General features: G+C 38.1%; 1 protein-coding gene across 1 annotated transcript in view; it reads right to left on the bottom strand.

Moving 5' to 3' along the window:
* Positions 1-537: 537 nt before the first annotated feature.
* The window catches only part of NCAPH (non-SMC condensin I complex subunit H), a 48,797-nt gene continuing 25,200 nt past the window's right edge, over positions 538-24,134 (bottom strand). The window contains exons 8-16 of the mRNA XM_044660794.1: positions 23,165-23,313; positions 22,529-22,635; positions 21,808-21,938; positions 19,525-19,627; positions 18,075-18,263; positions 17,113-17,232; positions 15,184-15,266; positions 14,578-14,653; positions 538-1,065 (exon numbers count right to left, since the gene is read on the bottom strand). Of these exons, the coding sequence (XP_044516729.1) occupies positions 1,006-1,065; positions 14,578-14,653; positions 15,184-15,266; positions 17,113-17,232; positions 18,075-18,263; positions 19,525-19,627; positions 21,808-21,938; positions 22,529-22,635; positions 23,165-23,313 (1,018 nt within the window). The 3' untranslated portion in view covers positions 538-1,005. The remainder of the gene's footprint in view (positions 1,066-14,577; positions 14,654-15,183; positions 15,267-17,112; positions 17,233-18,074; positions 18,264-19,524; positions 19,628-21,807; positions 21,939-22,528; positions 22,636-23,164; positions 23,314-24,134) is intronic.

The raw sequence follows: 24,134 nt of genomic DNA, 5'->3' as shown, positions 1-24,134 counted from the left end.
AATCTGACTTCCGCCTGACCTTCTCACATGATAGTAAGGATAGCTCACATTTATAGAACAATCTAAATTTTGTACACTTTCCTCACAACTCTGAGTTAATGAAAGTATTTCCCTATTTTAAGAGATTAAAAGTTAAGTGAAAATGTCCTATCTGGAACTTGAAACCAAAGCTGACCTCCAGACTCAAGTAATTTTTTTCCCTACTTCCACGAGTTATGATTTTTCAGATATTTTTCTTCTCCTATTTCTCCTGTTTCCTCCCCTCTCTCTAGCTAAGGTGAATATTTACAAACCCTTGAACTGGTGCTCATGCTTTGCTCTCTCCTGGAAATGGCTTTCCCTACCCCATCCAACTAATCAAACACTGTCTTCTCTCCACATACATATACACCCAATATACACCATATAGAAATAGAATTTATACCCATACTTTTTTCTCTTTGTGTACAAGTAATGATGATCTCAACAAGCAAAGGGTTCTAAATAGCAATTTTATTTCATAAAATTATTTATACAAATATATATAGGGAGAGAATATCTAAAATTGTTTTTAAGTTTATGTACAGAATTTATCAAATAAAAATCCAATGAAGAATACTTTCAATTGCAATTTGTGTAGGAACTCATATAGTAGATGATAAAATCGTGAATGGTCCAACTTAGAAGTGACCAGAAAGAATTGCCACGAGGTTTTAAAACCCAAAATAGCATTTTCTCCCTCCCTGACCACTCTCTTCTCCTATATGGCGATACAAAGAAATATGCAAGGCAGATAGCCCCCACTATCCCAAAAGATGTTTCAAGGTACCAATTGTCACAATAAAGAAGATAAAAACATTACATCTGGGTTAGGGTCCATCCAAATTTGCACCTCAACCATTTGCTGAGAACTCATCACCAAATGTGGTCCATAACATCCCCATCCATCAAGAGCAGAAAGTGACTTCCTCTTTCTTTTAGCACTGAAAGACAATGGCCTTCTTCTGTTCTCTCTACAGAGAATGATCAATCTCCTTGCATTACAAGAACATCAGAAAGGTCTTCCACTACTTTTAATGTCAAATTCTGAAGAATGAAACAAATACAAAAAGTTATGAATATCACTTACACCAGAATAAAAGAAAGCAAAAATCAAATAGCTGTCAAAAAGGTAATATTATCCTACACTCAATACCATTTCCAAGAAGTGAGCTATATTCATTAACTGACCTATTTTTCAGGCCCTAAGTCATTCTCAATACTGGTAGCATCTGCTTTGTGCATTAGAGGGAAGCTGAGCTGAACTGAGAGCAGCTGAACTATCCCAAGCATTCTTGTTTTGCTATCATTCTTTTTAATAAATTTGGTAGTTTGGGGTTAAACAGATTTGTGGTCAGGACTTCTGAGGTGCACTAAGCATTGGTAATGTCATGTATACCACCTATTAAAGACTTTCCTCAAAATTCCTAAACAGCTGATCTTTGTCCATGGCTCTCTGCATGGCACTTCCTTCCCCTTCTTCTGCTCTATATTGTGCAGAAATGCCCCATAACCACTCCTATATTGCTTTCTGAATGCCCAAAGTTTGCCCTTTTATTCTCTCTCCACTCTTTCCCCCAAAACTCCCCAAAAAATAAGATTACAAAAACAGACAATCTAATTACGGTAGTTTAAACTTTCCTCCCAGGGGTTATTTGCAGTTAAAAAGAAAACAGTAGTCAACTCAAATAAGTATCCAAATGGTGGTATATCTTCAAGACATAGAGAAGCTAACTCTTACCTGACTTTATACTCAGAGTATCCTCTCCCTCTTGGGTGCCATTTTTCAAAAGTAGAAGCTATGGATCCCAGAATCAAAGGATTTAGAACTGGAATGGCCCTAATAGATCATCTGGTTCAGCCCCTCATTTTACAAATGAAGAATCTTGAGACTCAGAATTTATGTGACTTAGCTAAGGAACTAGCTAACTGGGATTCAGACCTAAGTTTTCTAGAACTTTCTTACATGGTCTATGGGAAGGTGGCCATGACTATACCAAATTGCAAAGAAAAGGGAATAGAATCATAGATTTAAAGCAGGAAGAAAACTTAGAAATTATCAAATCCAAATCTCTTGTTTTTCAGATGAGATCCAAAAACGTTCATCGATTTACTCAACGGCACACAGGTGATACAGCCGGATTGCAAGCCAGGTCCTCTGACTCCAAATCCACATGTTTTTCTATTATGTGACCCTACCTCTCAGAAATCTTTGAACCCTCCCCCACTACCTTTCTTTGCCCCAATTCTTCCTTGCATCCCCTAATCTCCAAGTAAAGAACTTAATATTAATATATTATATGTAATATGTAGCTATGAATATAAATATAAAATGTAAAGTGCTGTCATGGAATCCCTTGAGGAGCAACAATCTGAATCTGGGTCACACGTCTCTAACTTTCTATCAGTTCTAGTCCCAAGTAGCAATAGTTTTCAGGAATGTGGCTCCCATGTAAATCCATAGTTAGCTGTAGCTAAAAAAAGCACTAGAATGTTGGGGGCAAATTCTAAAGAAAGTGCCCCCCATCCCTACCCCTGGCTCCTTAGGGTAGATTCATTTAAGAAAAACAACAGGATATTTGGGGGTTGCCAAAAGAGAAACCTGATCTGTAGCAAATTCAGAGAAGCGGCTACTCCCTAACAGGTGTCAGAATGCTGGTATTCCATATATAACTAGCTGCTTTGAGTTCGCCTACATTTACCATATTAGTCTCTTCAACCATTTCTTACTTCAGCTATTTCTTTATCTAGAAGGAACTCCTGCTGGCATTATAAGAAATGTGTGATGGCCCTAATAAGGTTACCCTGCTCGTTCACCATTAGGAAGAAGAAAGGAACTGCAAGAAAGAAATACTAAGTGGAAATTAAGTGGATCAAGTATATTTTCTTAGAGCTCCTGAATCCTATGTTCTCATAGATCACATTAAGCTGTTATGCTGAACGTCATGGCAAACATTACAAAGAAAAACCCTTTCAATGAGTCTAAAGCCAGCCTAGGATAAAGGCCTTACTTATTCACCCAGGCAGGGCATGGTCTGTAACTTTCCCCTCATTCTTCAAATGCTGACTGCTCTGGGGTTATTTCCAGAGAGACCTGTCTAACAAAAAAGAACAAGGCCTGTACTGTTAGGAGAAGCTGGGCCAATTCTGTGGTCAGAGAATCTTTGCAGTCAGTTCAAACCTGTTATCACATATTTTACAGCTTCATCATGCTCCAGTGGAAATTGGCTTATCAAAGCACAATGTACCCTACATAAAGTCCAAGAATTGACTATGTTTTTAGTGGAGCTGGATTGAGAGTGCTTTGTACAAATATGTGAGGTCAGAGAAACTTTGTAAAGGGAAAAGAAATTGCAATTCTAATAAGATGTCATTGGGTGTTTTGTTAGGGGAGTCCCTAGTTTTTATAGCAAATAACTATTTAAATTGCTTAGGAGACAATTAAGTACATTGCTACAGGAAGAACAATGAAAGGAAGCCATTAACTGTGCCCTTAGGCAAATCACTTCCTCTCTCCTGGTCTCAGTTTCCTCATCTGAAAAATAAGGGGAATACTCTTGATGGCTTTCTTTCCATTAAACAGACTGCAAATTTGTTATGAGTCAATGGAGCAGCCAGAAAAGCTAATGCAATACTAGGTCCTGAAAAATAGGGAAGTGATAGTTCTGTATTCTCCCAAGTTACACCACATTTGGAATATTGTGAAGCCAGTATGGGTGCTGAGCAGCACTGACAAACTGGAGTACATTCAGAGGAGAAACAGAAGCAATCAGGAACAAGGAGGAATTATTTAAATAGGCCATTGTGGATGCCCAGAAAACCACTGAATAAAAAAAAATACACACACACATATGTATGTATGTATATGTATATATATATATATATATAAATGTATAAGGAGGGTCAGCTAGGTGGCACAGGGGATAGATAAAAGCATCAGGTCTGGAGGACCTGAAGACAAATATGGCCTCAGAAACTTCCTAGCTGTATGATCCCAGGCAAGTCACTTAACCTTCTCTGCCTACTTTTTAAAAATGTACAGGAAGAGGTGAAGGCAATTAAGCAATAATATGAATAATACGTAAGAACAGTGACAAGAGTACTAAAACCCAGAATAGGCTGAAGTTGGTAAAGAAAACTAAAGATAACAAAAAGGGATTTTATTGGCCGTACTAAGGGAAAAAAGATCAAAGAAGTCTCTAAAATGGAAAATAAGGGAGACTGAGCCAAGATGGCGGCTTAGTAGTAGCAAAAGCTGAAACTTCTGACAATCCTTCCAAACCAATCTTTAAAAAGCGCCTCAAAACGACAGGGGTCAAAAACTAACAGCAAGACACCATGAGGGGGCTCTCACTGAACACAACTTGAGGGGTAGTAAGCAGAGAGTTGATTTTCACAGGATAAGGGGGAACCAGAAATAAACTGCACACAGAGAAGTGCTCACCGACCACCTACTGCACTGGGTTCAGAACTTCGGAATCCCAGGACCTGAGCTACACCAACAACAGAGCACCCCAGACCCATGCCTTGAAGTCCCAGGCCCTGGCTCTAGCTCTAGCCCACAATAAGGCCTGGAAGTCCACAGCACTTGGCCCTTTCAAGCCTGCCTTGCAGTGAAGATCTAGGCCCAGAGCAAAACAGCTCACAGTGCTGAGCACTGCAGCTGGCTTTCAGAATTTCTAGTCCTCAGGCAAAAAAAAAAAAGGCTGGGAAAATGAGCAAAATGTCAAAAGAAATACGTAACACTAGAAAATTTCTATGGAGACAGAGTAAAACACAGAGTCAACAAGAGACAGTGAAATCCAAGCAACAACATGCAAAACTTCAAAGGAAAATAGAAATTTGTCTTAAGCACCATGCACCTCAAGAGAAAGAACTGTTGGAGTAGAAATGCAGATAAAAATATATTTGGGTATATGTTTTGGATTTTTGGTTCTATAAGATTATTTGCTTACAAAAATGAATAATATGAAAATACATGTATAACTAAGATTGAATTATTTGTCAGCTCTGAGAGAAGGAAGGAGAAGAGAATTAGACAATATAGATCATATAACGTTGGAAAATTTACATGGAAATTTATTAAAATAAAAAAATTTTAAATAAAATAAAATGAAAAACAAAACAAAAATGGTTATAAGGCATTGAAACCAAAGATAAGTAAGGAGAAAGTATGGGAGTACCTAGCTGTTTTTAAAAGGTTCAAATCACCAGACCTAATCAAACTACATCAGAGAGAATTAAAAGAACTGGGAGATGAGTGCTGAGACACCGTCAGTAATCTCTGAAACCTCACTGAGGAAAAAAAGATCATGGATAACAAGAGTAATGCTAATGGATAAGAAAAGGACAAATTTTGTCCCAATTTACAAAGAAGGCTAAAGAATGGATTTCAAATTATAATCCAGTGAGTTTGATTTCAGCAAAGCATTAAATAAAATTCCTTGTGCTATTCTTGTGGCTGAGATAGTAAACTATGGGCTAAGTGAAAATTTATGGGCTAGTTAGATGGACTCAGAGCTCTGATGGCATGACCAAACCCAATAAGCTGTCAACTTAAAAAAAGATTGCCAGTGGATTGCCCTAGATAGCTAGCTATTCCTAGCCCTATGCTGTTAAATTTTGTCAGTGATTTGAATAAAAGAACAGAGCACATTTAATCTAATCTGATGGCGACATCAAGCTGAGATTAGCCAATACATTAGATGATACCTCCAAAAGGATCTCAACAAACTACATGACTAGGAAAATTCTAGTAGGATGAAATTTAAAAGGATTAGGTCTTACACTTGAATTTAAAAACAAAAACAAAAAAAGACGACTCAGCTTCATAGTACAAGATAGTGACAAGATAGTATTTTGAAAATATTGGGGTATTGGGTCTATATTCCAAAGAGATCAGAGATAAGGGAAAAGAATCTACTTGTAAAAAATATTTTTATCAGCTCTTTTTATAGCAGCAAAGATTTAGAAACTGAAGGGATGTTCCTCCACTGGGGAATGGATAAACAAGTTGTGGCATATGGTTGTAATGGAATGCTATTTTGTGTCATGAGAAATAATGAACAGGACGTATTCAGAAAAACCTGGAAAGACTTAAATGAACTGATGCAAAGTGAAATGAGCAGAACAAGAACACCATATGCAGTAACAGCAATAGTGTAGGATGATCAGCAAAGCAGGGTTCCAAATTAACCCCAAAAGAATCATGATGAAAAATGTCATCCACAGTCAAAGAAGGAACCATTGGAATCTACTGCAGATCAAAGCATGCCATTTTTCACTTTATTTTTCTCATGAGTTTTTTATTGTGTGTGTGTGTAATATATGTCTCCTGTCAAGGCTTGAGGAATATGGAAACATGTATCACATGGCAGTATTGGTATAACCTAAATCAGACTATCGCCTGGGGCAGGGGGAATCTGCATCACAAAATGTCAAATAACAATTGTCAAAAATTGTTTCTATATGTAATTGAAAGAAAAAGAAAAGAAAAAGATAAGGGAGATTTAATAACTTTAAAACTCAATAGAATTTAATATTATGATATAGCAGCCAAAAAAACTTGGGCTTCATTAAGAGGTAACATTGATCAGACCATGGGAAATAAGTAAGCCCATATATGGATTAGTGCGTTTAACCCTGGGTGCTATATTTTAGGAAGGACATTGATAAAAGCTAACATCTACATGAAAGTAAACATGCTGATGAAGCATCTCATGCCTTATGCAAATTAGTTCAAGGAGCTGAGAATGTTTCTGCCTAAGGAAGAAAAAAATTGGAGAATAGATAGCGGTCCTCAAATATTCAAAGGATCATCTTGTAGGAGGAGAATTAGACCTATTTTATTTTGTCCTGGAGCACAGGACTAGGAACCACCAAAAGATGGAAAGTTGCAGAATTCGGCTCAAAGCAAGGAAAAACTTTTCAATAATTAGAGCTATCCAAAACTGGGATGGTATTATTTTGGGAAATAGAAGGTGCCCGGTCACTGGATGTTTTTGAGCAAAGTTTGGATTGCCATTTCTCAGAAATATACTATAGAATGGATTTCTTCAAAGGTTTGACTTGGACAAGATGAGCTGTGAGACCAGGTTAGATGCTGTGAGTCTGTGAGAGAAATGTACAATGAGATGTCTTTCTGCTCATATTCGAGCTATCTGTATCATTTCACTGGTAGTGTTCAACTAAGAGAAATAAATGACAATGTTCATTTTCCCTTTTTTATGGCGGGGGCAAGGGGGCACAGGTTGGGGCAATGAGGTAGTGGTGATCCACAAAACACAAACACAAAAACAAATGTTCACAAATCAGTAGCCAATAAAGGGAAGGGATTGGACCTGATGGCCTTTGAGTTCATTACATGTGGGTTCTCTACATCTAACACTAACATTTCTTAAAGAAAGATACAGTATTTAATCCCATTGATCCACTCTTCTGTCTCTTAGGCAGTACCATATTATTTTGATGTCCACTGCTTTATAGTACAGTTTAAGATCTGGTAGGCCACCATCCTTCACATTTTTTTTTTATTATTTCCTTTGGTATTCTTGATCTTTTGTTTTTCCAGATGAACTTCGTTATAATTTTTTCTAATTCTACAAAAAAGCTTTTTGGCAGTTTGATGGGTATGGCACTGAATTTATTTATTATTTTATTAATTTGGATAGGATTGTCATTTCTATTATATTAGCTCATCCTACCCATGAGCAATTAATGTTTTCGCAATTATTTAGATCCAGTTATAATTGTGTGAAAAGTATTTTGTAGTTGTGTTCATATAATTCTTTGTCTTGGTAGATAGATTCCTAAATATTTTATATTGTCTAGAGTGATTTTAATTGGGGTTTCTATTTCTAACTTCTGCTGCTGAGTTTTGTTGGAAATATATAGAAATTCTGATAATTTATGTTGGTTTATTTTGTACCCTGCAACTTTGCTAAAGTTTTTGTTCCCAAGGATATCTGTATATCACACTTTGCACCACAGAGGAGGGCACTAAAGATTCTTTCAGAGATTTCAACATCTTTTATCCTTCATAATGAGCTGGACATTTCTAGGCCAAATCACTCTATTGAAAAAATATTTCACTGATATGACATTTCTGGGATACTGGTCTGGAAACATACCTTGCCTATGTGTATGCTTTTGTATAGGCCTCACACATTAAACATTAAAGCAGGTCCATCTTTCACAGCCATAGAGCAGAGTGCTGAGGGAGCACCATAGATGTTGGCACTGCTCAAATATTCACAAGTTTTTATAATTACAGTCCCATAGGATCTAAGAAGTCATCTCATCCAGCCCCCTTCTCTAATTAGTGAGTTGACAACCAATCAAAAATCAAAGTTACTTTTGCCAACTAAAGTTTCTTTTTCTATGGAATCATGAGAAAGGATAGTACCAAGAAAGTCCATTATCCAATTTCATTCTATGGTGCCCATTTAGCTAGGCAGTAAGTGCTTTCTAAAGTGTTTGCTGGGTAGCATTATAAGAAGATGTCTCCATTTTGATTTTGACAATCAAAGAGAAATCTTTAAATTTGCTCCCTGTACTTCTCTTAGAGAGACAAGAGGTAAAAGAGCCTCTCACTTTGAAATACCAGCTGATATACCTGAGTCTCTTTGGGTCACATCCTCTTCTGATGTAAGCCTACTTAAATCAGCTATTCCCATTCAGATTAAGACAAAAGGTGGGTCACCTCCTTCTATTCTCAGTACCCCCTAACAAAAGAAGCAACTGAGGGACCCCAGTAATAAATTCTTTAATTGGGCAAGGAATAATAATTCCATGCAAATCTGAATATAATATACCTCTTTTTCCTGTCAAAAAATCAAAATTAGGCCCTGATGGAAAAAGTGTATATAGATTTGTACAAGATTTAAGGGCTATAAATATCCATGTCATAAAAAGACATCCTGTGGTTCCAAACCCAAACACAATTATTTCCTCTATTCCTAACACAGCCACATAGTAGACTTGTGTTCAGCATTTTTATCAATACCAATTCATGAGAATTCTAGGAATATATTTGCCTTTACCTGGAAAGTTTCCTAGAGGACCTGGTGTCAGTTGCCCCAAGGGTATGTGGAAAGCCCTACCCTCTTCTCACAAATTTTGAGCCAAGATACGGATAATATTAAATTTAAGAATAGCCACTTAATTCACTATGTGGATGATTTTCTCTCGGCCTCACCAAATGCCACAGCATGCCAAGAAGATAGTAAACATCTTCTTTTAGAACTACATATAAGAGGCCACAAGGTCTCAAAAGCAAAGATTCAGTGGTGTTTCCCCAAAGTAGAATATTTAAGGTTCATTTTAATTGCTGGTGCCTATTCTATTTCTCCTAAACACATTAAAGATATTCAGAAATTGAGCACTCTCACCACTAAGAAAAAGTTGAGAGCAATTTTAGGATCAACAGGTTTTTTTAGACAATGCTATGAGGAAAGTACAAAATCCCTTAGAACATTAACAAAAGATTCAGTCTCTGAATCACTTAGATTAGAGACGGAACATCTATCAGCTCTCTCAAATTTAAAATAGGCTATCCTGTCTGCCCCTGCTCTAGGCATCCCAGATTATAAGAAGCCATTTACTTTGTATGCACATGAACAGAGAGGAATGGCTTCAGATGTCTTAACCCAAACTTTGGGATCAGTTCAGCATCCGGTTGCTTATTATTTGGCCCAACTTCCTAGTAGCTTCAGGAGCACCACTGTCTTAGAGGCATAGCTACCACAGTTTTATTAGTAACTAAAACTGCTGATTTAGTATTGGGATGCCCATTAACAATAATGTGCCCACATGAAGTCGAAGCATTGTTGCTAAGGCATAGAACACAAGCATTTTCTGATCAGAGACTTGCAATATGCGAAGTAATCTCGTTGGGCAACAAAAATACTACTTAAAAATGTTGTACAATTCTTAACCCTGCCACCTTGCTTCCAGATTTACCAGTCTCTGGAGAACTGTTACACAGTTGTGAATCTTTAGTCTTTAGTGTCCATCGCTGAAAAGCCTCGAGATAATCTCCTGGACACTCCCTTAGACAACCCAAATCTAGTTTTATTCACTGATGGCTCTTATTTTATGAGGGATGGTATATATTACACTACAGCTTCTGTATTCACAGAATTTGCCACTGTGTGGTCAGCTTCACTGCCCTCAAATATAAGTATTCAAGGTGCAGAACTTATAGCCCTAAAACACACCTGTATAATTGCCAAAGACAATAAGGCAACAATTTATACAGATTCCAGGTACAATGAGAATTTTTAACCTCAGCTGGAAAATCTATAGCTAATGCAGAAATTATTAATGAAGTCCTTTCTGCTCTCCAGCTACCCAAAGCCCTAGCCTTAGCTCATTGCTCTGCCCATACAGGTGGCACTGACCCTGTCTTTAGGGGAAATGACCGGGCAGATACTATTGCTAAGCTAGTAGCCTTAGAAGGGTCTAAATTAACTTTAACTTTGACAACAAATAATAAATCAGATTTATCACTTTCCTATAATGAAAAGGAAGTGAAAAAATGGAAGCAAAAATTTAAGGCTAAACGGATAAATGGAGTATGGGTGTACTCTGAAGGAAACCCCTTATTCCCTAGAAGTTTGTATCACCAAATATGCCAATCCATGCAAAAAAACAGTCCCTTGGGCACCCAGGGCATTGTAGACTCTGCTAAAAGAGTATGGATAGCCCCTGATATAACTTCTAAAGTGTGTACAACCTGCTCTATCTGCTAAATATTCAATCAGCACTCTTTGTGGCAAAGCATTTGGTGGGCGTCCTCTGGCTTACACACCTTTTGAACATCTGTAAATTGATATCATAACAATGCCAAAGGCTGGACATTATAAACTTTGTCTAATCATAGTGTTTCACCTGACCAGATGTCAGGAAGTATTTCCTACCGCCTGAGACAGCGACTTTTGTTACCAAGGTACTCTTAGAAGAGATTATTCCTCTCCATGGCCTGCTAGCACAAATTGATTCAGACAGAGGAACTCATTTTAATGATTCAGTTCTGTCCCAAATTTATTCCTGTCTGGGGATAACTCCTAAATTCCATATACCATATCCCCCCCAGAGCTCAGGTCAAGTTGAAAGAATGAACACAGAACTTAAAACTATGGTTGACAAATTATGCACTGAGAAGCATTTAAAATGGCCTGAAGCTCTCCCTCTAGCTTTATTTTATCTCCAAAGCAGGCCCTGGGGAAATCTACACATCTCACCATTTGAGATGCTTTCTGGACATCCCCCTAAACAGGTTAAACCTTTTTCTCCTGCACTATTGGGGGGGGAGGGGGAACACTTCTATTGCTTCCTATATACAGGAATTGCAGAACAAATTCATGAATCTGGAGCTACAGTATAAGCAGGACCTATAGACTTTTCACTTCATGACCTGAACCCAGGAGATAAGATGTACATAAAGAACTTCCAGCATACTGGAGCAACTCAGCCTGCCTGGGAAGGTCCATTTAAAGTACTGTTGACCACTCCAACAGTTATAAAAATTGGAGAAAAGGACTCCTGGATTCATTGCTTTCATGTAAAGAAAGTACCTTCTATTGAAACTGATTGATTGCATCCTGTCACAGGTATTGAAGATAAAAGTCCATAGACAAGTGAACACTGTTTTGGGAATGCGCTGAATTCCTGAATTTTTATTTTATTATTGTTTTTATTTTTATTTTTAATATTTGATTTTTTCTCTTATTTCTTATACTTAAAGTATCAAAATTAATCTTTTTTCTGATTGTGCAGTAATATAAATTAAAATATATATTTACTCTAACATTAATGCATACCAAAAAGCTTTAGACTATGGAAACTTGCCATTGATTGATAAATGTTATGGGACTGTGATTAATGATTATGTCTGATTCCAGGAGACGGGATTATAAAAGAACCACAGAGAGCACAAAGAGCAATCTGCATAGTGCCTATGAGCACAAGGTCAAGGAGACCAACCAATCCTGGTGGGATTGATGAGACTCTGCACCAAGACAGAGGACATGTTTGAGGTTCAAAGTTACAATTATTTGACATACAGGTCTTGCCCATGCAACATTTAGACAAGTACTGAAGTCTGGCTACCATCCTGGCTCCCCCTACCCCTGAAAGTGAAGGTGGAATCAGGCTAGGGAAACATACTTCCCTTTTACACAAAAATCTAGTCTTTTTTCTGGCTGCCAATGGGTAAGGGTAATGTTATTGCATTTGTCCTACAGACCTGTGGGACAGAAATTATTTTAATTGAATGCTGATTTAAGAATCTGTTATGGATTTATTCTTGTTTACTCAGAAATTTTATATACATGGATTTTGATTTTTTTCCCAAAAATTTAATTTTTCTCTTTTGTTGTTTTTTTTTAATGTTTTTTGTTTTTCTTTTGATAATTGCCTCAAATACCTCATAACTCAACCATGTATCCAGAGATGATCCAGGTGTTGGTCAGTACCCTCCTCGGAGGGATTATATAATTTTTGGAAAATCCAAGATTAAAAAAAAAATTTTTTTTAATTTCAGGGAAAGAAGCTTGCTAACTCCTTGAATCCAGAAAATGAATTATTTGGAGAAAGGTGCCTATAGAAACCTACACTGCATCAAGAAGATCCGGAACGAACTTTGGGGTGTAATTGATTGAATTGAAGGGGGTTGAACACATTTATATTAAATATAAACTTTTATGCCAAAGGGGACTGCCCCCAATTGGCTTTTTGTCAATGCACCTAGCAAACATTGGTTCTGTGCTCTCACACAAGCTCTTGTGCTCTCTCTCTCTCTCTCTCTCTCTCCGTCCTCTCTCTCTCTCTCTTCCCTACTTCCCTGCCTACTTTTAAATTTAATCAACCAGGGGGCAACTGGGTAGCTCAGCAGATTGAGAGCCAGGCCTAGAGACAGGAGGTCCTAGGTTCAAATCTGGCCTCAGACACTTCCCAGCTGTGTGACCCTGGGCAAGTCACTTGACCCCCACTGCCTAGCCCTTACCACTCTTCTGCCTTGGAGCTAATACACAGTAATGACTCCAAGATGGAAGGTAAGGGCTTTAAAAAATAAATAAATGAATGAATGGATGAATGGATAAATAAATAAATGCACGAATAAACAAAAAAGCAAACAAATAAACAAATAAATAAATGGATGGATGGATGGATGAATGAATAGATGAATGAAAGAATGGCCGAATAAGCAAATAAATAAATAAATAGATGGGTGGGCGAATGGGCAGACGGACAAATAAATGGGTGAGTGGGTGGGCAGACAAATAAATAAATAAATAAATTCGTTTAGGCGGCCAAAAGCGAAGACACCCTATCTAATGCCTAAGTGGGGGAGGTCCACCACCCACATACTAAAGTAAGTGACAACTCAGAAATGACTGACTGCCCTTTGGGCAGTCCTAAGCAAAATTATAGACGACAATTGGTCCCCATAAAGTGGGGGAAGGCACAGGAAGTGACTCAAAGAAGGGTCTTCAAAAGTGGCAAAAGTGTCCTGAATCTGGATTGTGGAGGAGCTGGGACTCTGGCACTTGAATTACATTTGGTAAGACAGCTCTTGGATTTTCCCCGTTGAACTACCATGTGGGTAAGTGAAAAGGTTGACTCCTTTCCTGGCTTCTGGAGAGACTAATTGCCAGAGGAGGCCACGTGGTTATTCACTACCGGTCCTCTGGCTAAAATGCTGAGGATCCTCCAGTGGAGGGTTAATGAGCCCTGCCTGGTTCAAACCAGGCCAGAGTAATTATCTAGTGTGATAGGACAGATAGCCTTCTCTACCCTCTTTCCCATTTCTCTACTTTACTCTTTCCCTCTATTTTGTAAATAAAGCTGCTAAAAAGACATTTGACTTGAGATATATTAATTTTGGTGACCACATTCTCTTATATTTAGTCTAACCTTAATTTTTAACCCTTACATTGGAGAACTGAATGAATAAATATTATACAACATTGATTAATGTCCATAAAGATACAATCAATGGCATTCACAGAAAATCTTAAATGACTGATCCTTTAAGATCACTGAAATTGGCAGGATTTCTTTAACCAAAGGACTCAGATTATTGCTCTAGATTTCTCTCTTTTGATTTTCACCATTTTTTCCCCAATGCCATTAGAGGCTCTATTTCATGCTATTCATTGTTACTTCTCATTTCTTGTTTTCTTTCCTCTCCTTTCCTTGACATTTTCCCCATAGCTGAACCAGAAGGTCTAAGGTCCTTTCTAGTTCTTGTGTTTTAGCTTTGAAATCAGGAAATTTAGGTTTTCAGAGTTACTTGCTAACCAGAGAAAAGATTTTTCTTCAGGTCAATGAACCAACCAACCACTCACATCATCCATTGTCTTAACTGTTAGGGTTTTCTTAGATATTTTCATTGCTGTTCATAATTGGATGATATTTTGGTAACTTCTAGACAAGAAGGCAGCTATTACTACAGTAATTTGAGGAAACTAGGCAAAATCTGTCTGTTCAAGAAAGAAGTTAAAATAGGATACTCTTGCTATCCAGTGACCTGTGCTTATCAAATCATTTACTTACCTTTTCATTAGCTAAATGTAAGAGACAGGCAAATGCCAGAGGTACAGAAAGGTTCTGAGCCATCAGAGGGGGCAGGCTGTAAAAAAAAAAAGAGGAAATGGTGACATACAATATAGGTGCTAAAAACAAAGTATCTTTCATTAAACATGAATAATACTTATAAACAAAGAACGAACTAATGAGAAACAAAGAAATATTTTAAATGTTTATAACAAGCAGGTTATTCCAGTTTCTTATTGAGAAATACCAAACCTTTGGTTCTATTCTAGCCTCTGGCATGGAATAACTTCTCAGGTTACTGGTTTCTGTTCATGTCAATGAATGTGCCAGTGCAGAGTCAAAACTGGCAAGTAATATACAATTGGGATAAAAAGCAGACTGCTTTTAGATCATGTGACAGTCAGTGCAAATAACAGCTCCTTTGTCCTGTCACATGATCTGCCAGTTACTGTTTTCAATCAAGGAATAAACTGGAACACTTGCACCCCAAGCCTTATAAAAGGTGAGAACAAAGAAATAATTAATCAGTCTATGGCAATGACAGTCTCAACAGTTAACCTGACTGTGGGCTTTAGCTGCCCTCAAACCAGAGGCTCTTGTACTTACTTCTTTAGTAGGTCCTTTGTGAGATCACTGAAAATCTTCTCATCTGGCACTATGTCCAAGTTCTTTTTTGGCTCAGTTTCATTCTAGTTTTGTAAAGGAAAAAGGAACTAAAAAGTGGCATTGAAGGGGAAAGTGGATTTGCTTCTTTTCATAGTAGGAATGCTGGAAAGCTCAAAGAAGGGCTTAGCCTGCTATTCTAAGTAGAGGGGATCATAATTACAGAAAAAGAAAGCTGAATTTCAACTCTTTTATTTTGTTCATATTTTCTCCTCCAAGAAGGACATCTTTGGCTTGGGAAATAAAAAACCTAAATGGTTAGCAGGGCAGAGAAATTCAAAATAAATTAGACTGAGAGGACAGTTGTTCAGAGAACTAATGATATAATGTTGGGGTAAAACAGTGAATGATGGATGATATTTGACTTGCTCTTGAATTGGATTTAAGTGAAACAGAATTGCACAAAGTTATCAGTCTCACTCTCTTCCGGATTCATGGAAAGGACAGTCAAGGAGAATGTAGCTGCTTTCACCAGGCCCTGGGCGCTTTCTATCCTAGAGAATTGGAAGGACTGTGAATGCTGGTGTGACTGCTGAGATGTTACTCTGGTGAACAATGGAAGAGGCTACAGGATTAAAAAAGGTCAAACTTCAGCCTAACTTTCAAAAGAGGAAGAAGGTGGAGTCTGCAAATAATAGTCATGAATCTACTTTCTGTTCCTGAAAAATTATAGAACATATTAAGAGAATAACTTCTGAATACTTTTATTTTATTTTTTTTAAACCTTTATCTTCTATTCTGGAATCAATACTAAGTATCTATCCCAAGACAGAAGAGCAATAAAAGCTAGGAAATTGGGGATAAGTGACTTGCCCAGGATCACATAGCTAGGAAGTGAGGCCAAATTTGAACACAGGTCCTCCTGGCGCACTATTCATTGTGCTACCTACCGACCACCTAAATACTTTTAGAAAGGGATACAATGTTCAATCAAAGTTATCCTGGCTTCATCAGGAATCAGTCATTCCTACCTTCCTTTACTTTTTCAGAGCTTTAACCTTGGCTTGGTCTTGAACATGGCTTACGTCAATACTTTTTTAAAAATAATTTTAGGTAGTTTTGCTAAGCAGCTGGTTAAATTTTATTCCTTTTTTCTTCTTGATTAGAAATAATGGCTCTCTGGGAGAGAGTGAGAAGAAGGATATAAAGGGTAAATGTAAGCAAAGTAGAAACAAAAGCTAGCTGCAAGAAAAATTTACTTTAAAAAAAATCCTGCCAGTTGAACCTCATTTCCATTTTTGAAAGGGTACCTTGATCAAGATAAAAAAGAGTGCTATAGATACAGTATACTTAGATTTTATCAAAGTCTCTTATCCTATAGTTATGGAAAAGATGAAAAGTCACAGACAAGATAATCCGGTGGTTTTGGAACTGACTCAGTGACTGGACCAAAAGAATAGTGATTACTGGGTGAATCATTAATAAATCAACACCTCTAAATATTAACTAATCATATCTAGAATTTGATATTTATATTTACCTAGCAGTAGAAGTCACAGAAGTGATCCTTAGAGATGTCCACTATCAGGATAATCACAGGTAAGTGAAGGGTTGGATCCAGTTATCTCTAAAGCAGCAAAGATGCTGCTAGGCTCCTTTGCAACAAAATAAGGCTGACAATTCTGTTTCATAGGATTATAGGGTTTAGAACTAGAGGGAACCTAAGTGTTCAGTCTAATCCCTTCAATTTCTACATAAGAACACCAAAGCTAAGAAAGGTGAAATAGCCCACCCAGCATCACCCAACTATTTTCTAGAGGCAAAGATCTAAGAGTAGACCCAAGGATCTAGAAGGGTTTCTTTAGAAACCTGGTTTCTAAGACAGGTTTCTTCGCTTCATAATAAACAAATCATGACTAAGGAAAGACAGGCTACCTCTGCAACTGCTTCTTTCTCCTGGCCATCAATCAACAGATTCCACATACTCTGCTTTAATCTCTTCATGTCCATCTTTTTGGCAGTCTTGGCATAATGAATTTCAATTTTATTCACCTGAAACAGAAAATAAGTTGAAAGAACAGAGGAACTTGTCATGATTCTTATCAAAACACTATAGAAACAAATAGCCAGATGCATGAAAAGGTGGCATAGTAGCACATGTTAAGTTGTTTTTTAAATCCTTACCTTTAGTCTTAGAATCAATACTAAGTACTGGTTCTAAAGCAGAAGACCAATAAGGGCTAAGGGGTTAAGTGACTTGTCCAGGGTCAAACAGTCAGGGAGTATGAGGTCAAATTTAAACCCAGAACCTCCAGTTTCTCAGCCTGGCTCTCTATCCATCCACTGGGCATCTAGTTGCCCCACATGTTAAGTTTTAGTGGTAGAATTATAGATCTTGCTCTGGACATATTAGGAGCAAATAGTTTGATCTCTCACTTCAAACCCATTTTCTTTTATGGCCATGTCCATGATTGTCTAGAATACTAATCTGGCCCAAAATCCCCAGGTACACCTAAGGAATTGGAGCCTAGTGAATTAGAAGGCCTCTATTCTGTTGACTCTTGGCTTTAAAACAGAGAATATTACCTACATTTACTATATGAATATCAACCCTAATCAATGGTAGGACAAGCTGCTGTTCAGCCAGATGTTACCATAGCTCCTTGGAGAACTGGCCATTTCCACCAGTGATTATTTATCAATAGCTAACTTTAAAGAAAAAAAGGTTCCTCCAGCCCTCCCCACGGTTTGGCATTCCTCACTCAGCCACTTAACAAACAAAAGATGAATAATAGAGAAAAAAATAAATCTTACAGCTCTATCTGGTTTGGAAAGTGGACAGTAAAAAATTTAACATCAATACTGTTCCTAAGTGTTAAATATTTAAGACTTACCTTCTGTGGTTCAGCTACCAATTTTAACTCCCCATACACTGGATTATCCAATCCATTTACGTCAGCATCATCTTCATTATTCTGTGAATTTCCAAATCCAATGTTGGGATTAATTGTAAAATCAAATTGGGTCCCATTTGCTCCCACAAATAATCCATCAGGGCCATCATCATCATCACTGTCAGAAGCCTAGGCAAAGAAAAATAACTGCTCAAGTTTTGTGGAAAGTGGCATTAGAGCTAAAAGACAAATACAAAACAAGTGAAGCAGAAGGTCTTTGTTTTATACATTTAACCAAAACTGGTTATGCTTCAATTATGCTTCCTTGTTTTCAGGTCAAACTAAACTTAAATCACTTCGGAGAGACAGGAGCCTGTACCTCTAAAGTATTCAGAACTACCCTCAGAAAGGAACTAAATCACCACAAATACCAAACTGCTCTCTTTGACAGCTAACTGAGCTATAGTTCTATTGTTTGTTCAATAAAAATAATTAAAGTACACAAATAAAACACAAAATGTATACCTTGATGAGATTCAATTGTTAAACTCATCAAAAAACAGAAACAAGAAAAACATTCCAAAGATTCTCTTAGCTTAATATCTGATCAAGATTTTATAAGATTTTATTAAATCTTAAAGATTTACAAGATTTTAAAAAACAAAAACAAAAAACCACCTCTCTCTCAAGTTAACTAGGAAGAATGATCATCCCTCCTGCTCCCTCCTTACAGAAGTAGCAACATTCTAGATCACAGTCCTGCTTTTGCTACTTATTCCTGCCTTGTTTTCCATTTCCTGCTTGTGGGCCTCACCACCCCTAATGTTATAAATTCCTCAAAGGCAAAAACTGTCCTAAATTCCTTTGTTTCTCCCACAGCATTTAGAAGTAGCTTATAGACAGAAGTTGCTCATTAAGTATTGACTGATGGACTGCCTCTGGGCCAAATGGACTACTATCAGGTATAAATGGCTTAAAACAAATGTGTCTAGAAGCAGACACAGTCTCTGTCCTCTGGGGAAGCTCTGGGTCTAGAGATGGCAGGAAAGGGCTGATCCTTAGTGAGCAGGGGCTCTACCTCTGAGAGGGAAAAGATGGCTCCTGGTCAGGAGAAACTCTCAGCTGTATGGGAGGGAGGCCTAACATCTCAGGAAGCCCCAGGTTTCCTACCTTCAATCTGATGGGGCAAAAAAGGTATCCCTAGAGGACCTTCAGGTTTCCTATTAATAATAGCTCAAGTCTCTTGCAGAGGTCACTCTTAGTTTTTCTATTCTAGCAACTAATGCACACCTTACACACAAAAAACGTGTGTTTGATTAGGGCCTTCAGTTGGACACTACCACTGAAGCCGGGCAAAGGAGAGAACATGAGGTAAGAAGAAACCTTCTCTCCTCTCTGGCAGAAAAGAAAAATGAAGTTCCTCTTCTTCCCCCTTTTCCCCTCTCCTTACCGGCACCGCAGGACAAAATTCAGAGGTATCATTAGGATTGTTGTAATCATACTCTTCGATCTCATCATCCTGTTCTGATGAAGCACTCTGGGAAGTTGCCTTCCTTAACTGCCAAAGAGAGATCAGAAGGGCAAGTGGAGAAAGCAGTTTCCAAAAGAACTTAAGCTACCAGATGACAAAGATAAAATCAGACACCAACATTCATTTCTGCTTGGAAACACAGAATTGCTCTCTTAGGGGGGAAGAATGGACCAGAAGGCTTGGATTTCTGGGGTTACATTCCTGAGTCTCCTCTACAGCCACCCCATTTCTGAAAGTCACAGAAGGGAGGTTTCTTGAGTCGACAGAGTATAAGACTCAGAATCAGAGGACCAGAGTTCAAATCCTGCTGTTGCTACTTACTCTGTGTGAGCTTAGACATACCATTTAATTTCTTTTGGGCTAAATTTCCTCATTTGTTAAATGATGGGATTGGACTAGTAAGGTTCCTTCTAGTTCTAAATTTATTATGGATATACCAGCTTTGAAGCATTGACATATCTACAGCTTAATACAAGACATTTAACCTGGAAAAGAACAGATCTATGGAGGATAAGAGTTGCCTTTGAGAATTTGAAGGTTTCTCACATGTTAAGAGGCATTATATGGGGGGGGAGGGGGGGCATCTGGGTGGCTCAGTGGATTGAGAGTCAGGCCCAGAGATGGGAGGTCCTGGGTTCAAATCTGACCTCAGATATTTCCTAGCTGTGTGACCCTGGGCAAGTCATTTAACCCCCAATACCTAGCCCTTACCACTTACCTTAAAACCAATACCCAGTATTGGCTTCGTTTGCCTCAAATTCCTCATCTGTAAAATGAGGCTAATAATAGTACCTACTGCCCAGGGTCATTGTGAGACTTAAAACAAGATAATACTTGTAAAGCATTTATTTATTTATTTTATTGGTATTATTCGTATTCGCTATTATTACTATTATCATTGGGCCATTGCCTTAGAGCTAGAAAGGATCTCTAAGGTTTGATTTGAGTCAGAGGGAAAAAGCCTTTATGAAAAACTTACTGAAAAGGTGTGAAGGACTGTGCTAAGTACAAAGGGGACAGTCCTTGCTAAAAGGGAGACAGCACATATCTGTTGCTCAGTTGTTTCAGTCATGTCCGACTCTTTATGACTCTTCGGGAGTTTTCCTGACAAAAATACAGGAGTGGTTTTGCAATTTCCTTTTCTAACTCTTTCAGAAGAGGAAAATGAAGCCAATGGGGTTAAGTGACTTGCCCAGGGTCACACAGTTGGGGAAGTATCTTGAGGTTGGACTTGAACTTGGTTAGATGAGTCTTCTTGACTCCAACCTATTGCTCTCTCCACTGTGCCACCTAATTGACCCAACAGTACATGGAGGTTTGGGCTACAAGTCAAATGGAAAGGGTCCCATGATCCTTAGAGTGGATTGGCAAAGCAAATGGCAGTGATAATAATAAACAGTATTTACATAGATCTTTAAGGTTTAGAAACTCTTTACAAATCTCATTTGATCTTCATAACCACCCTAGGAGACAGGTGCTATTATCATCTGAAGTTTACAATAAGGAAAACTAAAGCAAATAGGTCAAGTTACTTGCCCAGGGCCACCCAGCTAGTAAGTATCTAAGGCAGGATTTGAACTCAAGTCTTCTGGACACCAGCATTTCTCTCTACCACGCCACCTGGTTGCATCTATTTTAGTGTCATTTCCGTACAAAGAGATCCCAGAAACTATACTGTTTTCTAAAATTGAATCATCAACAGGACTGAGGTGGTAAGAACTTTCTTTTCTAAGTTTTCAAGTGAAAAAAATTCTTCATAAAAATTAATGATATCTCAAAGTGGGACTGCTTCAAGAGGGAGGGGACAGTCCTGTCAAGCAAAGACTGGAGAGCCATCTGAGCTGGGCAGGCTGGTCCTCAAACCTTGAGGTCAGCCTTCAGGAGCATCTGAGGCCTGCTCCAATTCTGTGGCCCTGTGCAGCGGCCTGTCCATAAAAGGGCCCTTCCAAATCATCTTACTTCAGTTACAAAGACTTCTTAATATTTACTTAGTGGCATTTCCAGAATTTCATCAGCTAATAATTAACAGGCCTGAAAGGCTCAGACAACATTGTGTGCACCACAGGATGAATGTCCAAGAGCCCCAGGCCTCAATGGGGATCACCGGGCCTCTCAGAAATCAGTGTCTCCCCCGCAGGCTGGTGAGAGGAAGCTTTAAAAATTTGAAAGTAGGAGGGAGCCCGAGACCCAAGCGGCCCACACAACCTCACCTTGTTCCCTGGTTTCAGGTTCAGCTGGACAATGTTCTCCAGTTCATAGTGGAAATCAGCAGGAAGGGTGGTGGCTCTCCTGCTCTGGTTGTCCAGAGTTGACTTGGCCAATGTAGTAGCAGCCTGGTAAGAAATAAAATTTCAAGAATCTCTAATGACAAGGGGCTAAAGATGTTTTTCAGCACTAAGAGATCCCAGAAACAAAAGAAGTCAAGTCAGATAAAGACCAAGACTATAGTGAAATTCCTGGGATACTAGGTAAGAAATGATTGAAAGCGGGTCTCTTTGTGCCAGGACTCATTCCCTGTCCCTGCACTTAACAGCACTGACATCAATACCCTCCCCTATATGAGAGGACAAGTTGCTAAAGACTGATAAAAATCATTTAACATTTTTTTTTAAAGAAGATAGGAGCAGCAAGGTGGCTCAGTGGATAGAGTGAGCCAGGCCTCGATACAGAAGAACCCAGGTTCAAATCTGGCCTCAGACACTTCCTAGCTTCATGACTTAAGCCCAATTGACTAGCCCTTATTGTTCTTCTGCCTTGGAACTGATAGTTAATATCGTTCTAAGATAGATGGTATGGATTTTTTTTAAAAAGTGGATTTATTAGGCTTACATGGTTAAAAAGAAAACTCACAAAAAACTCTAAAGTAACAAAAAAGAATACTCAGATGAACAGAAGCAAAGCTTTTAATAAATTCAGTACAAACCCTAGTTTTTCGGAAATGTGTATTAAAATCAATCTCTTCCTCAAAGTTGATTTCATATACTTTCTTTGCAGTCTTCTTTTTCTTCTCTTCTTGAGAAGTTGGGTCTTCTGCAGACATGAGGACAAAAGACAATACTGTACCATTTAGGGACCAAAATAGTGTGAGCTCAATAAGATGTTTGATGGATTAATACTCCTTCCTCACACAGAATTTATCATCCTACAGATATCAAGAAATCATATGCATCTTAATATCATAGAATATTAGGAAAGGTGACTTTCTCAAACAAAATAATTTGAGTTCTAAATTTATATTTTGAGGGACAATTCACCTTGTTACCAAACACAACTAAAGAATCTAGCTCCTCCCTTTCAGATGAATGACAAGGGAAAATGAGAAAGAAAAAATGAAGAGGAAAAAAAAATCCTAGATCTTGATTTACCCTTAGTCTCACTTGTGGCCCAACTATTCATTCAGAGGACTAACATGGGATCCTTGCTTTAGCAGGACATACTGAAAAACCATGATGAATTTCCTTTCCCTTTTCTTACTTGAAATGATGGGGGGCTTGTCAGTCCTGCTTAAAGAAAGTTGCAGACAGCTTTCTATATTAATATCACTTCTATAAGTACATACGTTTGCGACGGGGTTTGAAGCACCAGTGGTCAGGCCCGGCCCACATAGACATGGTTCTGGGACTGAAATAGGAATATTCTCCAGGCTTCATGGATAAGTGGAGGCACATGGTTCCAATGTCTCCATCCCCAAGGGAAATCACTTCTTGCCTGCAACATGCAATAAATCAGTCTGTATGTAAACTATAGCTTATTAGTCTGTTTTCAGATGATTCCATATATAGACACTTCTTCACCACAAAAGATCAATTTCTAAAATAGAGTTCCTTGTTAATATTAAAAATAGTCTTCATTTGTATAGTGCCTAGATGTTGTAAAGCACTTTTATATGTTAACTCTCTGATTCTATCTTCATAACAAATTTATGAGGTAGGTAGGGAGAGAAAATAAAACGAAGGACATAAAATCACTTTGTAAGTATAAAGTTCTACATGAATTGAGAATGCTTAAGTGACTTGCTTAAAGTTGCATTTCTAGTGACAACAATCAATTAATTTTAAAGTGGGAAAGAACCTTAGCAAACACCTAGTCCAATCGCCTCTATTTACAAACAACAAACTAAGAGTCCAGAGATGCTAAATGACTTGGTCCAAGATCACAAAGGTAATCAGGTAATGGCAAGAACAGGTCTCCTGAATCCCAGCTATGGGATCCTTTCCATATTGCCTCTTGATACATAGGATAATTCTATACTTTAAATATCCACAGCTCTGCTGTGCCCAAGCTTTGTTTCTTCACATTCATGCACCTAGCTGATCCTGATAGCACAGTCCCTAGTAAAGGTGGGGAAGATGCTAGTCCAACTCACATCTTTATCTATCCACTACAATCGACTGCCTAGCACAGCCCGTATCACTCCCTCCAGCTTTGCTCCTTGGCTCTTGTGCAGTTAACTGAATGGACGCCTGCCTATTCAGAAGAGATCTTTTACTCTACCTATCAGTGGATTGAAATAAAGACATCTGAGGCCA

This window comes from Gracilinanus agilis, chromosome 2 (assembly GCF_016433145.1).
Source record: "Gracilinanus agilis isolate LMUSP501 chromosome 2, AgileGrace, whole genome shotgun sequence".
NCBI classification, from domain to species: domain Eukaryota; kingdom Metazoa; phylum Chordata; class Mammalia; order Didelphimorphia; family Didelphidae; genus Gracilinanus; species Gracilinanus agilis.
The sequence above is the reverse complement of the archived record's forward strand: the minus strand, read 5'-3'. Positions and strand labels throughout refer to the sequence as shown.